Here is a 17706-nt window from a genome sequence, read left to right as displayed (position 1 = left end):
ACCCCATAAAACTGATAAAACCCCCCGTAAAGCCCCGTTCCCATGGTCCGATCATGCTGGTTCACGAACTCATTCAAGTTTATCCCGCTTTACACCTTTAAACCTAATTTCATCAAAATCGGACAAAAATTACTCATGTTATCATCGCGTTCACGGACATATATAAATCTACTAGCTGGCCCGACAGACGTCGTCCTGTCCTATTGTGGTTTTATGTCCCATGCTCGTTCATTTTCAAGATGAGCTCGTTCGCATGGCTCAATCACGTCCTGGTTGAAGTTCGTTCGCTACGCTCACTCACCTTTAGGTTGGAGTATATAAAATATGGAGGTTGGTAATATATAAAAATTTTAACGAATGGTGTTTTTGGCCTCTGGGGACATCAAAATGAAAAAGTAAATCGATCCCGGGCCTAGGTCTTACCATACCACCTACGGTAATAGAAAACTGAAAGCTGAAAAAGATCCGTTTTAAGGGCTATGAAAACTTTTTATCCCAACTGAATTGTCATTATGGCTTTAGAAGAGAGTTTGCTTTGCAAATAAAAAAAGTTCACTTCAGATTACTTTTTTTTATTTCTAAACGAGTTGACTTGCAGCTTCAGGTGGGTTTTGAACCACTAGATTGGAATTATCATAGCAAAAAGCTGTTGGTTCTAGTCGGATTTTGATTCTGCCATGTTAGATCATTCCCTCTTTTTAATTGTTTATTTGTGTAATAAAATAAATATAATACGATTAAAATGTAACAAATATTGCATAATATAACAAATATACAGAATGTGAATAGTAAAAATCTACAAACAAAACACTCTTAATACTTTTTACATTGCATTACCCCTAGAGAGATTTCAGAACTGCTTTCTAACCTCTCTCACAAATAATGTCTACCACGCTTGGCTCCATCAGTACAGGGTCTAAACATCGGTGAACAGCACTGCTGAGAATCTCATCAAGTAGGAACTGAATAAGGCTGCAACAGAATCATTCATTATATTACTATTCTCCGAGGATTCAGGTTCAAATCCTGGCAATCACTTAGGGATTTTATCTAAGTGCTAATGCCAAAACTTTATAAGCCTAGCTTGAAGTAATGTATAAAACTATTATAGCTATTACCCCATAACCTCACAAGGGGAAAAAAATAAAACAATCCAGGTTAGAGCCCACGTCCTAGGATATGAAGGTGAGACACGTAAAATTGTAAAAAAACTTACTTCTCGTCCGCCACGTATCTCCAAAGATAGAGCTGCAAGTAGTGAGAATCCACTTGGATCTGTTGAAGACCATACTTGGAAAATGTCTTGAGACGAATACACTCTAGTAGAGTCTGTAAATATAAGATAGCAAAATGGGTTTCAGCATAATAATTTTAATAGCTTTTCCAAAAAACATTATAAGTGATCTTATAGTTTAAAAATAAGATCTCTATTTCTAAATGTCTTAATTGTGTCCACTGTCTGCACATCCAATTAGCTACTATTAAAAATTTGTATTGAACAATGCTTATAAGAATCTGCACAATCGAATAAATTTAATTTACAAATTGAATGTAAATATAGATAAGGTTGGTTAGGACAAGAAATGGTCCAGGGAAAATTAGTTAATTCGGCTACAATAGCAACAGTTGTAATATCTCATAATTTCTTTCTCTATTGCGCAAACACAAGGAATAATGTTTTCTTACTAAAATCAGTCAGTGGACCATGTAGATAATCTTTCAAGTAGAGATCACAAAAACATTTTCTCAGACAAAAATAAAAATATCGTAGCATTATTCCATGATTAAGCTTAACAGAAACAAACTGCCAATGTCGCTAAGTTAAGATGGTGAGTTTTATGTTTTATTTTTCTATCTATGAACACCATTCTCTATTACCTTTAGGCTGATTTTGATCACCCCAGTTAAAATAGAAACTTTGTTAAACTGAACAGGGGCAAAGATCTCGATCCGCTCGGAAAACAGCTTGTGTATATGGCTGGCTGCTAGAGAGTGACTCGACCAGTTACTGGCTGTGCTGCGATGAAGACGAGAGTGAGTCTTGTGTGATGAGTCGGAGCTGCGCTCTGTGTGCGATCCCTCCTCAAACAACATGCCTACCTGTGGATACACAGTTTATTTTTATTAAGTCCTTCACATCATAGGACCCGAAGGTTTAGTCCAGAATCGTCTTACACATTAAGGGCCTAGAGAAATGCGCCACCCTTACATAGCAAATGGTGGAGTTTTAACCCGGGTCCTGTAGGATTGAAGCCCTGCGATTAACCGGACCAGCTCACTCCACAGGATAACAACATAGTAGTCTTCATGGATTGGCTTCCACAGAAAAACTGTAGATTTGTGATCTTCGAGCAACAACATTGTTGAAATAGACGAAACACTCATTGATGTTTCTGCCTCAAGAGTGCCATATTCAGGGTTGATTCCCACTAAAGACCAAGTATTGAAGTGAATCAAGCCTGAAATTTTAGTGAATAGAAGTACAATAAATTTTACACAGTAAAAACCAACATTTTTTTACACAGTCTTCGTCAGGTGAATGCTTATATATAGTCTAAAAGTTCTGTTTTAATAATAAAGAAAATTGACTAGAATTTTAATATCTAACTGTGTTGGCCAGGCAGTAGATGGAGCAAGGTAATTAATCAATAGTCACATTCAGGCTTCAGCGTACATTTAATCTGTCCTGTCACTTGTGTAATTCAGCGGCAGAATTGACTAACACATTGCACTGAGGAGTGTTGATTCCTAAAGTTAACCGGTGGGTGGGCCCACCTTAAATAAAAGGTGTCTGGCTTAGGTGGAAGTTGACGGCGTTAGTAGGTTTTACAGGGATTACACACAACGCCTGTTTTGCTTCCTTACACTATCCTAGAGGAGTAGACAGGTTTTTTGGCTTTATTTTGGTCAAATATATGGACTTGTCATGTTGACATTATGAAATTGATATAACCTATAACAAACATTAAAAAAAAAATAATACCAAATTCAAACGTTAAAGAGTAAACCTATTATAGTAACACATATGATGATTATCTCGCTTTGTTTGCGACCCACCTGGGAGTCGATGGTCGCCATTTCCTCCATGATCCTTTTCATGACGGCTCGTACTGTACGAGGCTCTAGACTGTGCAGCCAATCTCTAGTCTCCACTGACTTACGCAACATCTGTCAACAAATTGTTACCTTACAACAGTGTACTTAACAAATATACTGATTGGCATAAATATTTAGGAATAAAGTGAAGCTTAGCAAATAGGATGGTAGTTTATTAGGAGGCTATCATAACATTTTAGGTTTTCAGACTACAAGAACCTAAAACAAAGGAGATAATATCATGATATGAGAACTTAAGCTGACTTTTAGACAACATACAGTATGTATGGCATAGGTATACTTATTACAAAACACCGAGTAGCAATAATTTAGAAATAAAACTATTAGTTCACTTTCTACTAGGTCTACATACTGACTTGGATTATTTGAGGGTCTTTGAATATCCTCTATCACAAGAACACATTTAAAGGACAATCAAGGGACAACTAATTTTATGTCTTGAAATTTAACACGTTTGCTGCAGCCCATCAATGGCGGGGGTATCCCCGGTGCGGCACAGTGTTAAACAAACCCGATTGCTGGGCGATTGGCTTTCAAATTTTGGTCTGATAAATGGTATATAACGTGTGGTGATGTACTGCATTACGACAAGAGTAGACAAAGTTCGCTAAAAAACCCACAGATAGCAGCCCTGTTTGGAACGTAGCCGGTCCCATTGTATTGCCAACTGGAGGGAGAAAGACGGGATAAAAAGTTGATATCCAAGCTTGCCAAACGGGGGATTTTACAGAGAAATGTACTACCAACACCACAATAAAAAGCATGTCACACACTAAACGCTATCGTGGTATAGGTCCGCCTTCCGGTGTTGGTGAGTTGCGGCTCAGACTGAAAAAGGTTTTGTACGAGTTGCAGCCCAAGTATAAACAGGTTAATTGCGGCCAAGGGTTCTGTTTATCATTGACAAGTAAAAAGTTCTCACCAGTGTTAGTTTTGATTTCCATATAACAAGGCCCTATACTTGCCTTGGACACTATACAAGTCTGTTCTTTAGCACTTTTTGGCGACTTGGGGTGAACAGACAAACGAGCTCGGTGAATGTTATGCCTAACGAGACTCACATCATTACTAATCATACTTGGAATATCTTCTTTTGCCAATTCAGAACGGTATCGTCACATCGGTCATGATTGTGGTCAGTCTGTTTTTCAATTATTTCATTGGTAACGCTTAGCTTTACGACTTACACTTTTTATTACAGAATTGGCCATCCCTGAACATCGTTCTTCAATGTTTTGTGAAATCGAGACTTGAATCCCTCATAAACTACGAGCAGCTTTGTCTTCTCACTAATAATAAACTCATTAAGAATAGATTTAGAACATTCACCAAGCACAGCAGTGGAGGAACTGACAGAAATATACATTCATGTAGGTTGTACACCTGTTTATACTTGGGCCGCAACTCACCTGTCTCTCTTGGAGAGATTAGTGTCCAGGCCGCAACTCACCTTTAACCCCGCCTTCGACAGACGCTAGGCACACACTGAGCAACAGATTGATGAACTGCAGTGTGGGTTTTGGGTCAGTACTGACTCGGCCACGTGAGGGTTGTGATCGCCGTGGGTCCACCCACCCGCAAGGAACGTTTTAAGAAGATCCTAATCCCTTAGTAAACCCACCTTGACTCATTTTTTGTAATCAAACACCATCCTACATATATCATATAGCTCATTGACTCCTTGTGTGTTTGCCTTACCTGTGATATAGCCAGGCCCTGCATGTGTACATAGTGGTTGAGTAGCTCCTGTGCTGCTTGTCTCGTCCCAGCACACATCTCTTTACCTGAGGTCAGCAGAGCGGAGCCTCCATCAGTGCTGAACCACTCATCTGTCAGACTCAGCTGTAACAAACATTTATCATCACGTGTGATATAGCCAGACCCTGCATGTGTACGTAGTGGTTCAGTAGCTCCTGTGCTGCTTGTCTCGTCCCAGCACACATCTCTTTACCTGAGGTCAGCAGAGCCGAGCCTGGAGGTCAGTGCTGAACCACTCATCTGTCAGACTCCGCTGTAACAAACATTGGAGACTACATCTCCATAAATATCCAGTCTGGAAAATCTCTCAGTCCTACCAACTCTTAGTATTGTTATAACACAGAAAATAGTCCAGTGAACTTACGAGGTAATGAATGTTGGTGGCTTCAAACTCCAGACATGTTTTGGACAAGATGAGTAGTAGCGGGAGTGAAGGTACACTTGCTGAGCAGAATGACCGAGCAGTGGCTGTGAGGTGATGTATGAAACCCACCACAAGTCCTTCTCTCACAGAGTCTATGCAGAAAGCTTCCAGGAACTTGGGTTTGGCAGCAAACGCCAAGTCAGGCTGAATAAACACCTGGAAAAAATCACTGTGCAGAAATTGTCTATATATTCTGTGCAAATATCATTGATTATGGACACTACTATATTTTCTACAATCAGTAGTGATATTATTTTTCTACTATTATGTATTAATCGAGTATTATTACTGTTGTATCTGATTTTCTAAAGCTATAGCTTCAACTTCAAAGAAATTACTTTTTCCTACCGTAGTAAAATCAAGATTTTTTCAGTAACTTCTGTGGTCCCCAAAAAGATTCGAAGTTTTAGTTACTTCCTTGATCTCTTAGTAAAATCGGTAACTTCTATCACCCTATTGTGTGAGCGGTGACTTATTTAACCCTGTAAGGCGGGATTTTTTTTAAACACCTGCAATACCCTGTTACAGTTTTTCTACTCCCCGAATCCCATCACACCATCCCTCGTTTCATCGTTTGCTGATCAGCAAGTGTTGGTGCTAGCAATTAGGAACTAATGGACAATGTGCTGTATACAGTCCTAGTTTCAAATAGGTAGTTCACTGATTAGTGATTTGACGTCAGATGCTGATGCTACCACCTACTGCGATGTAACATGACGAGCAAATCTTACTAAAACGTAGCAGTGTCTTTTTACACGAGGAAGGATCGCCTAACTGCCATGAAGCGTTACAGTTAGTACGCCACCAGTTAAGTGATCAGTATACACCTTGATATCCTCACTTACTTATCTTACAGAAAGCTAGACCAGAACCTCAACTTACCAACAGGTCCTGCAAGACTCCCTTGACCTTCTCCACAGTGGCGAGTACCAACTGGGTGACCAGTTCTGTTCCGTTCTGTGTCACCGCTTCCGTCACCACCAGTCTCGGAGCGGCCAATGCTTGTCTCACATGTGACAGACTGTCTGTCAGCTGTGACTTGAGCGCGTGGAGATGCATCCGACATTGTCTTCGTGCAGCTCGCATTACTAGCTCCATTCCCGCACTGCAACAATAATTGTTTGAAATCCACAAGCGATAGTTATTTGGACTATCACCCAACCTAACGTAAAAACTATAACCCAACCTAAAAAACCTTGCTCTAAACAGGATTTGAACATGAAAAAAATGGTGGTAGTATATTAACGGAAAAGGTCTCTTAAAGTTTAATACTCGCAGAATGTCACTTCTTAATTTTTTGAGTGGCAATGACAATAACATGAAATATTTTTTAGTGATTTTAAAAGTCTGCTGTATGTTTTGATATGAAATGTGGTCTGTTCTCCATGATAAAATGAAAATATATTGGAGACATAAATAAGAATTTCTGCAAGGACAAATTACTTCAAGAAAAATTACGAGAAAAAGTAACCAAAAAGTTTTCCATGCTGTTCTTTTTAGGTCTTGCAGTGGATGTCATTTCTATTTGTCAACATCAGATCCACCACTTGCTGGACAGACACATTACCTCAACCTTGCTTTAGCCATCATATTGTGTAGACTAGTCCATTTGATAGGTTTGGATAACCTCTATTTGTACTGTTTGTTGTTTTCTTTCAGGTTTTTTCCATCTGGTTTGACCACTAGAGATTTTTCTGTGGTTTTTTTATATTTTTTTGTGATTATCAAGCTTTGGTATTGTGATTTAATTTTGTAATGATTCAAGTACTTCCTCAGCTAAAGATGGGATAAGCAAATTCCAGCTAGAGCCTTCCATAAGGAGACTTTTACTCATCAAGAGCAAATTATAAATAGTATTACAATAAAAAACAAGACTACTTAGATGAGCAAGTTAATATTAAATAAATTACCCAGGACTGAAAGATTTTTGTTAGAAAGCCCAGCAGGAAGAAGACCTTTGAGAACAGGGTCGATTGACAAGAACATGAGGTAAATGGAAGGAGAGTAGGAAATGAAGACTGACAGAGATAGTAATCTATATTTAACTTATTAAATCCTTCTATTCAAGTGGTGTAAACTGTATATGGACTCCTGCAAATGTATATTCGAGTTTGTCAACATTTAGCAATAACAAATAAGGAACCAGTCTCACTTGACAAAGTCGTCGTCGTCGAAGAGTGAGTTTACAGCTGTCAGTCTACGGTAGAACCTATCCAACGCCCGGACTAAGATGGCAGAATCTCCTCCATCTTGTTGACTCTCTATATGACTTTGTACCAGGTCCAGGTATTGGTGCATGTTGTCAAAAACAAACTGGCTCAACTTGCCACCAGCTTCAGTGTCACTGCAATTAAAACTCTAGTTATACTTGACTTTCACTGCAACTGTAGTTACACTTTGTAAATTATGACTCAAATAAAGCTAGTAATATAGCCTACCAAGATTGCAGTAGGTTGAAGGGTGCCCACAGGATATTTTTCTGGGAGCAACTTAAATGTAAATTTTCTTTTCCATTATAAGGTTGGCAGCTTCTTTTAACAACATCTAAGTTACCCATCTATGTATGAGGGGATAGGCCAGTACAGTACGAGAGTAAGTTTTACTCATAAATTTTAAAAGGTGGCAGCTAGACGCAAACCCAAAAAATAGCTGACTTGGTTTTGCTACAATGCTACTAACTAAGCTGCCAACTCAAAACCACCAAAAATACTTCAAAGTCACCTTAAGTCAGATTTGTCACAATCATTGGATTCTAAAAAAAATCTCAAAAAATGAATCTAAGAAAAATGAATAAAGATGATTTTGATTTGATTTGATTAAAATCATTAGGCTACAAAACAACAAAATCAAGTGATAAAATTACTTTATTTTCTATGGGTTGGCAAAACTATAATTTTGTGATACCTGACTTTCTCCGATTTAATAATCAAATAAATTTTATAAAAATACTAAACAATATTATAAAATTGTATGTTTGTTGATAGTGGTACTAGGTAATACTAAACAGAGATATTACCAACACGCAGGCCGGTTGATGAACATGTCATTGTAGGAGGTGACTACAAAACACAGATCACTCAGAAAACCATTGCTACCCAGGTCAATGAACTCGATAAGGTCCTGGAAAAACATTAAATATAGATACAATAACCTTTTGAGCCTAGTTGATTCTTACAAATCTAGGATCAAATTACTAAAAAACATTGTTATGAAATGTAATACAATACCGGTACTTCATTCTTAACCCATAAGATAAGAAACGTCAACTTATTAAAGTACAAAGCCTTATTTATTACTATTTCTTGATTGGTAATAATCAAGAAATAGTAAGCTAATAGTAAGAAATAGTAAGAAATAGAGGCTGCCCAACCCAACCTAACCTTGGATGAAAAGCAAGCCTTGCGAGATCTGAAGAACAATAAAGACATTGTGATTCTACCAGCCGACAAAGGTTCCACAACCGTAGTCATGAACAAGACAGATTATGTTGCAGAAATCGATCGTCAACTTTCAGACTCTACAACCTATCAACTGTTGAATGAAAACCCTACAGAACACTATAACTCGGAACTTCAAGACCTCATCAAACGGAATGCCTCTCTGAACCAGCTAACCCCAGAAACGGTCAGACTGCTAACGCCAGAAAACCCATCCACCCCAAAATTATATATTCTCCCCAAAATACACAAAGATACCTTCCCACCACCAGGTAGACCAATTGTCTCAGGATGCGGTTCTCCCACAGAAAGAATTTCGGCTTATGTGGACACCTATCTCCAGCCTATAGTACAAAATCTCCCATCATATATCAAAGACACAACAGACTTCCTTCTTAGACTTTCTTCAGTTACAAACAAGCTCACACCTAACTCCATCCTAGCTACAATAGATGTTACATCCCTGTATACCAATATCCCCCACGCCCACGGACTTGCTGCAGTTGAACATTACCTTGACAAAAGAACTAAAGGTGAACTCCCTAAGACTTCCTTTATCATCAGCCTCACCAAATTCATCCTTGAAAAGAATAATTTTCAATTCCTGGACCGCCACTACTTGCAGATAAAAGGGACTGCCATGGGTACCAGGATGGCCCCCTCATACGCCAACTTGTTTATGGGAAAACTTGAAAATGACTTTCTGCAAAAACAGACTCTACAACCAACTTGTTGGTTCAGATACATAGACGACATCTTTGTAATTTGGCCCCATGGAGAAAATAGCCTCAACCATTTTTTAAATAGCCTAAACACTTTCTCAACATTGAAATTCACTTGGGAATTATCTGAAACTGCGGTTCACTTTCTTGACGTCATGGTGGAACTGAAAAATGGCTCAATCTCCACATCTGTCTACACCAAACCCACCAACCACCAACAGTACCTACACTACAACAGCTGCCATCCCAACAACACCAAACGCTCCCTACCCTACAGTCTTGCCTTAAGAGGGAAACGAATAAACTCCGACAAGAAGAATCTGATAACTTACAACAAACAACTCCAAACTGCTTTTGAAAATAGAGGATACCCGACACAAACAGTCTCTTCGCAAATAAAAGCGGCCCAAAATGCTACTGACAATCCACCTAAGAAAACCAAAACCACCTACGATGTCAACCTGGTGACTACTTACCACCCAGGTCTCAACAGGCTCAATAACCTTTTGAGAACCGGCTACAACATGCTTCGAAGCTCCACCCAGACCAAAGATCTCTTCCAAAAACCCCCCACCATAGTCTACAGACAACCTGCCAATCTAAAAACCATCCTTGTCCATCCCAAGTTACCCGACCCGTCCGTTGAACCACCTCCAAGACTGCCCCCAGGTTCCTACCCATGCAATGAAACCAAATGCAAGACCTGTGGCATCAACATTCCTGCAGAAACCTTCACCAGCACATCGTACAACAAAGAGTACAAAATAAAAGACCACATAACATGCAATAGCGAAAACCTGATCTACCAACTACAATGCAAACTCTGTCAAGCTCAATATATAGGCCTAACCACCCAAACTCTTAGGAAAAGGATGAATGGACATAGACAGGATGTTAAAACAAACAAATACAAACCCATTGCATTACATGCAGCAAACCACAACTTGGACTTTGATACATGTTTCACCACAAAAGCCATAAAATCCCTCCCCAAAGACCAATGTAACAGCTCCCTACTCAGAAGGTGGGAACTAGCCTACCAATACATCACTGATTCCAGAAACCCTCCTAACCTTAACATCAGATAATTCACCCAACCATTCCCTCAGCTAGCTTCATTTTTATAAAAATCAACCACCATATGTATATATAGAAGTATATGTGTATATAGATGTACATAACAACAGTAATTTTAAACAACAGTTGGCAACACTATTGTGGAACTTTTGAATTTGAACTGTAACTGCCAGTTTTCTTTCTTCTCCCTTCTGATGAAGTCCCTAACTGGGACGAAATATTAAGTTTTTCTGTGTTGTGTCATGTGTTTTATGTGTAATCAAGGCTAATCTGGACTCTATCTACCAGGTAAGCTAGCTGATCCCTATCCTTGTACATAATAATCCTAATCAGCCAATTGGCCTTTCCTTAACTCCTAACCTATTTCTTGATTGGACATCAATTTCAGTGCTCTATTTACAACAACAAAAAAAGTTATAAATGCACGCAAGTTACTAAACTTGACACTCTAAAACAAGCCTCAGACTTTGCGTTATTTTACTAGATGAACAGTGGTCATTCACAAAACTTGTTTAACAATCCTGAAATGATTATTGTTGTTGGTTGTGAGGATCTTTAACAGGTTATTTGGTAGAGAAAGGGATTTCATACGATTAAAAATAAATGCACATGTGTTTTCTGCTTGTCAGAGACGACCATTCACTGATGCAATAATTGTGTAGTATGATACATTGTATTTTTCAATCCTCTGTTGAAATATTATACATTAAATTTGATCATTATGAAGTACAGTAGAATACGGGCAAGACGTTCAAACTATTTCTAGCAGTGTAACGTAATAGCCTGTTACCCATGTATGATTCAAAGTAAAAACTCAAGCTTAAGCGGTTATTACCTGATGCACTCATCCTATTTTTACTATGTGTAGGCCTATGTTTAAAAATAAAAAGCTAAGCTTATCCTATAAGATAAAGATAGTACACACCTGACATGGAGTATCTTTCAGCAACGTCAGCTGATCCTGAAGTCTCGTCTTTGCATGTGTCAAAAACTCTGAACACAAAGATTCCGCTGGTTCATCCAACTGAAGCAAAAGGTCAACACTTTCGGCCAGTTCCTTGGCAGTGGCCTGTACATTATAAAAGTTTATTTCTGTTGAATAGGCTAACAAATGTTATGGAAGGACGGCTTATTTTCAACTAGCCAATAGAATCTTTTATGTCCCATTAACTATCTCAGCAACAAAAACTAAGGAAGGAATATAATTTTTACAGCAGAACACTCTAGGTGAGTGGCTCGTTCAATTATATTATTTTTTAGTGATAAAAAATTAACTACAATTGATCCATATATGTATATACTATTTTGATAAGTCAAGGCTACAAGGTGCTACTTCAATAAAGATATAATTTCCCTTGTATGCTCTAACCTATCAATAAACTGAAATGGTCTTTGGCCAAAAGATTAACAATTAATGGAATTTAATTCCAAACCTCTATGACAAAAGTCCCTTACTCTTTACTAAACCAAGAATATTCTTTTAACTTCCTTCTGGATTGCTGCATTCTTTTAACTTAAGTTCATCATTGAACATAGAACAACTCCTCACTAAGTACGTTAATTACTGTTCTGCTTACGTCTTTGCTCTTGAACTGTGATCGGAGTCGCTCTTTCAGTTGGTCCAGGATATCATTGCATTCCCTTTGTATGCCTTGGAAACTCTCCAAATTCCCATACTGTTCCAGTACTCGCTGTGTGTGTAAGTAGTCTTGAACTGCCTGAGAAAGATTCAAAGAAATTATTTATTTACATATTTATAATTTTATAAATATCCAATATCAAATACAAAACATTGTTGGGCCAAAACTGTAAAATTGTTCAAACTTACAGCATCTAAAAAATGGAAAATACCCATGAATTAAATCATTTTGGCTAAATAGTTTAATATTAAGTGTAAAACATCAAAAATGTATTAAAATGCAAATAAATCTCAATTTTTTTCACCTTAAAACTAAAATTAAAATACAATACCTCTGCATAATTTTCTTCCTCCATTAATGCTTTTAGTTTTGTTGGCAATTTAAAAAGGAATTGTAGACGTTTGAGAAGAGAATGAATCCCAGACAAACGAGCTATTTGTTGTCTAGAATCCTGAAACAGGAAAAATGTATTGTAACAAGTGCATTTGACTAAAAGGTTTAAGCATGAAATATATTTATTTAATTACTCATTTTGCCAAACTCAAAGTTTTACAACTTCTATAAGATACTGTTTCCTCTAGATAGGACGAAACCTTTTTAGACTGATCAGTCATCGATCAGACCTAACTGTCAACTTCACCAACAAGAATGGATTTAACTTTTTTCTAAGAGGTTGGCAGACTCTCAATCAGCTTCCTGCATTCTGCAATGCTAGTAAAGACACCCTTCACCTTAATATTCAAGATTTGTCTGGACTCATTATACAATGTAGGCCTATACCAAATGCCATCTTCAGTATTTTTTTATTGAGCGCTAGTCTCATCTTAAGCAAACGTTTTATTTTGTTACGCATGACATCTGATGAATCAAACATTAGAATTAAACTAAAATGAGTTTCATAAAACTATTTTCACATTGTGATTTTTTTTAGGCTACAATCTAATGGTGGACACTAAATTAATTTTATCATCAGAAAACCATATAGAGTACCTGCAATGTTGAAGAGATCAACTCGGAAAACGATGTGATCGAGTCCATATTCTTTGCTAACAAGTCCATTTCATCCTCCATTTTCTTGAAATCTGTTTTCATCTAAAAAATGGCATTACATTTCTGAATTGAAAATAAATAATGCATTTGAGATATTAGAAAAATTAAGTCATCTCCAGTACAATTTTAAAGTTATGTACTTTAGTTAACTTAGTAGATCCAATTCACAACAGGTTTATTTTCGCTTTTAGAGGAGTGTAAGTCAAACATTTGTTCTGCACTTAAGTAGCAGCACTTTTTCCTCTGTTAGGGGATTTTAAGTTTGTTTTGTGGCTGCAGTGGCGACCAATTAGAAAAAGATCAAATTTGCCAATAAAGAAATATTGTGGTATGTTCACAACTTGCTCATATTTAGTTACCAAATTAGGCCTTTTATTTCTCAGAAGCCACGTCAATTAAGCACATATAAATATTTACTTACCTTCCTGACTGTGTCAGTGGCTGAAATAAACTTGTTGTAATTTTCATACACCAGAGTCTGCATATCGGAGTGAAGGGTAAGAGTGTCTTTGACAACGTCTGTCTCATGATCCATTATCTGCTGAAGATTGTACTCCTGAAAATTTAAAAGGCTTTGTAGTATCAACTAAGTTAAATATTTATTATTAATGTTGCTGGGTTCGTTGATTGATTGGATGTGCTGGGGCAGACTGTGTCTCTAGGCTTATAGGCCATATTGTGGTCTTCTGGGCAGAACTTTGATCCTACAACTCCATCTTTACAAATCAAAATAAATTGGTTATGATTTTAGCAAGATTTGAGGTTGGACTGTAGTTGATTGTTTTGTTGATTGATATAAAATTATAATGGGATGCGGAATACTACCCCAGAAAACTACTCCCCCCCCCCCACGTAAAATGTGACGTTACAAAATCTGCCAACTAACCAATATGGTAGCCGTGTCCGCGACTGGAATACTACCCCCCTAGCAAAATGTGATGCTATGTAATCGTAATTTTAATTCGAGTAATTCAGTTTGATAACAGAAATGGCATGTGGGCAATATCATACAGTATGTTAAAATGTTACAGCAAGTTTGGTTGGTTAGGTTAGGTTAGTTTAGAACAGTATGGCAACGACAAATTAAAAATAGTAAAGGACCTAATATCGATCGAACCTTGTGGGACACCACATTTAACTTCGTGCCAATTTGAGATAAACTTTTTGCCATTTTTTATAATTGACGTTCTTTGTTTCCTGTTAGTTAAATAAGAATCAATCCAAGACAAAGCCATGCCAGAATATGAATAATATCGAAGTTTGCTCATTAAAACATCATAGTCTACACAATCAAATGCCTTGGGTAGATCACAGAACACCACCTATAATATAATACCTATAAGATATACTCGTTATACTTTATTTCTCGTGCCTATTGTGTCTTGATATTTTATCATGTTGCTGGGTTTGGTTAGTATTTTTAACTTTTACCCTTTAACTATTTTATTTTATAGCCTAGCCCAAAGTCAATGCCTATACTAGGTATTCTAATGTCTGAACAAATATATAAAATATGGTTATTAAGAGTAGAGTAGTCACAAGTTGGAGGAAGGTCAAAATATGGTCAAATCACTCGCTTTCCAATCAATCCAAACCAACACATTTACCTTGAATCGTGACTGACTCCGAGATTCACGAGGTGCGGGTTATTGTCAGCATTGATTTGCTCATTATGGAAATTAAAGACTCCATCTCTCATACACGAACATTCATCAGTATCAGTCCATAAAATTGTTTTCAGGAAATCCCTGCCGGATCCACTGACAAAACTGAAGCCTCTGAGGTGGATCTCTCAGCTCGAGTTTCTGGACACGCGTGAAATGAAATGGGTGCAACCCCTGTTTTGTAATAGTTTTGACACAAAGGTTTGCGAGACCCTGAACTGACGGGCTAATGTCCTCGTACTTATCCTCAGATCTTCACTCACCCGTTCCAAGACAGCCTCTTCCAATCCAACATCTTGCATAAAGCTGCCACCTAAGCGGCCGTTGGGGGGAAACCTTCCATTTTCACGCAAACACTGGTGGACCCGAATAAATGTTTTTCGATCAGGAATCCGCCTGTATGGAATGAATGCGTTGAATGTACTCACAAACACTTTCAGATGCATTTCCAGAACAAAAACCATAAACATAATGCATATGAGCATATTCTGAACTTGTGAAAGGATCCGTGGTACTTATTTAGGACCCAGACCCCAGCTTAAACGTTCTAAAATAACTTTTAAACTATTCTAGGACATCAATACTACAACTTTATTTAAGAATTTTTTGGCGCTGAGACCTCCTTTTATTTTTAATTAAATATTTAAACAATAATCCCAACTCACTAGTGGGCCGGTGGGAATTCGGGGTTTTGGGTGGGGGAGATATAACGTGGTTAATTATGGGGAGAAAAGGGTAATTCAACGGGTAAAAGGGTAATTTATAGGTAATTACCCAGCAAGAACGGGAAATTAGTCTGTATAAACGGGTACTTTCCTTTGCCGCCGACGACGACGAACGACGAGCAACGAGCACAGCTGGCAGTGACAGGAAGAAGACCATCAGAATTTTATTGTACCATAAATAAAAACAATAACAAAGTGAAAATAAAGTTGTTTGTTTATTTTATCCTATATATTTAGTTAAAAATGGCTTAAAAAATATTTAAACAGGTCAATAAAAAGTGGTGTAACATCTATCCCCTGTGTGAATAGCCTATCCTTAAGAATCCTCTAAAAACGTGAAGTTAAGTATTCAGTCTTCTTTTGTTTGAATATTTATAGTTTTATTTATTCAAGTTCTTAAAAAACGTACACCGATCGTGAGTGCATTTTTACATTCAAAACACCAATAAAATATAAAATATATAAACATATCATAAAAAGCGTTTTAATCTGATGTGGAAACCAAATAAACAATAATTAATTATTGTACTACTATGTTATTTACTATAGGCTACCGGTAACTGATTTTGACTTGTTTACAGATCATAACAATTGAATCAGCTGATTTGAACGAGTACAATTAACTGATTTCATAACACGAGACATGTGTAAATCAGTGAGATTATTTTTATGGGTTTGTTACCTTGCTAAAACCAAATCAGTAAACCGTGTTTTATTTTAGTTTGGTGGTGGTTTTTCTGTAATTTCTACATACAACAATTTAAAATAATATATCAATTTAAAGCTTATTAAATGAAGAAGTTTTTTATCTCGTTGGACATAACGTGGCACCAGAATAAAAAGGGTACAAACGCTTTAAACTTAACCTAAATAATTAATAAGACCACATTTTAAATTTCAATTCGGCTAGGAACCGATGCATGAAATGAAATAGGCCTATTGTTTATGTAACCTTCTTGGTTTGATGATAAATTTAATGCCCTTTTATTGGATTATTTTTAATATCAATCACCAGATTAATTGGTTTTTATTTTTATAAATACTAGTGAGACAAAGTCCAATCTTTTTTAGAAAACGCAAATTTCTCGAATACAAAAAAACGGTTCGGAATCAGACTAGGTTTTTTTGCATCTATTTTGTTCCTTTTGATCATTATAATCCACTGGCGAAGTTAAGGACGTCAGTAGAAACTCACCCTGTATAAGAGTGCTTATCTGGGAATAGTATGACCGAAACAGATGATAGTAGTAGATGTGTTTCTTGCAGAAGGGGCATTAGGCTATTCATGAAAAGTATGAGTGCTTCGGATCGGTCCCAAAATATTTGTTTGGTCTAAATATAAACATAATTAGCCTGTCTCTATTATCACCTTTATTATTCTGAATTTCTAAAGGAGAAATCAAGTCATTTGTATGCTAAAGTTTACCATATCTGAGGAAAACCTTAAAAAGTTAACAATCTCATAGCCTACCTTTAAAAGTTTTTGCATGTATATGTCTGGATTAAACTGTTGGCCATCTAAATCGTATGGATTTCCCTCACTTTTAACTTTTGAATCGTGGCCTTTATCAGCCATCTTTAGCTTACTTTTAAAATAAATAAAAGTTGGATAATATGTACAAACTACAAATCTAGAATTAAGGTTATATTTATAAGCGGAAAGGTGGTATGAAATGAAATGTCAGTGTCAACATCAGCTGTAGGTCGGTTCCACGCTAGACAAAATTATATTTTCTTAAACATGGATTGGATAGTACTTAAGGAGACCAAAGGCAACTCTCATGACATTAGTCATTGATTATATATATTCTATATTATATTCTATTAATACTGCACCACCTCTGAAAAATTGCACCTGTTGATAAACTCAATAATTATTGTATTTTTCTTGTTTTCAATTTAGACCCTATTACAAACATTTTACAAAGAGGGCAACATTGAGTCTAAGGTGATGCATTAAGTCGTTGCCAGAATGATATATAAAACAGAATCATTTTAAAACAGAATGAAATGTCTATTTTTCTATAAAGAAAATTGTGGTGCATAGTCAATGGTGCTATAAACTCAAATATTTCACATCAAAATAAACAAA

General features: G+C 36.9%; 1 protein-coding gene across 1 annotated transcript; it reads right to left on the bottom strand.

Annotated features, from left to right (window-relative positions):
* Window positions 1-713: 713 nt before the first annotated feature.
* Window positions 714-17266, bottom strand: LOC129002394 (vacuolar protein sorting-associated protein 51 homolog). Its single transcript, XM_054430163.1, has 15 exons — window positions 17086-17266; window positions 13647-13781; window positions 13166-13267; window positions 12507-12626; window positions 12113-12253; window positions 11461-11604; window positions 8316-8419; window positions 7452-7643; window positions 6182-6404; window positions 5240-5455; window positions 4816-4959; window positions 3058-3168; window positions 1879-2100; window positions 1217-1329; window positions 714-972 (listed from the first exon to the last, which is right to left on the bottom strand). The coding sequence occupies exons 1-15, from the start codon at window positions 17188-17190 to the stop codon at window positions 864-866; spliced, it is 2181 nt and encodes a 726-aa protein (XP_054286138.1). The 5' UTR covers window positions 17191-17266; the 3' UTR covers window positions 714-863.
* Window positions 17267-17706: the final 440 nt, after the last annotated feature.

This window comes from Macrosteles quadrilineatus, unplaced genomic scaffold (genome assembly GCF_028750875.1).
Source record: "Macrosteles quadrilineatus isolate MER2022 unplaced genomic scaffold, UCM_ALF_1.0 Scaffold_9__3_contigs__length_116548681, whole genome shotgun sequence".
NCBI classification, from domain to species: domain Eukaryota; kingdom Metazoa; phylum Arthropoda; class Insecta; order Hemiptera; family Cicadellidae; genus Macrosteles; species Macrosteles quadrilineatus.
Note: the sequence above shows the minus strand (reverse complement) of the source record. Positions and strands in the feature narration are given on the sequence as shown.

Bases quoted from the DNA above. Each gene is read 5' to 3' on its own strand.
- LOC129002394 (XM_054430163.1), bottom strand. From the start codon at position 17,190: ATGGCTGATAAAGGCCACGATTCAAAAGTTAAAAGTGAGGGAAATCCA. The intron at 13,268-13,646 runs GTAAGTAAATAT...GCCATTTTTTAG, and splicing joins CCACTGACACAGTCAGGAAG to ATGAAAACAGATTTCAAGAA. The intron at 4,960-5,239 runs GTAAGTTCACTG...TGTTTGTTACAG, and splicing joins CCACCAACATTCATTACCTC to CTGAGTCTGACAGATGAGTG.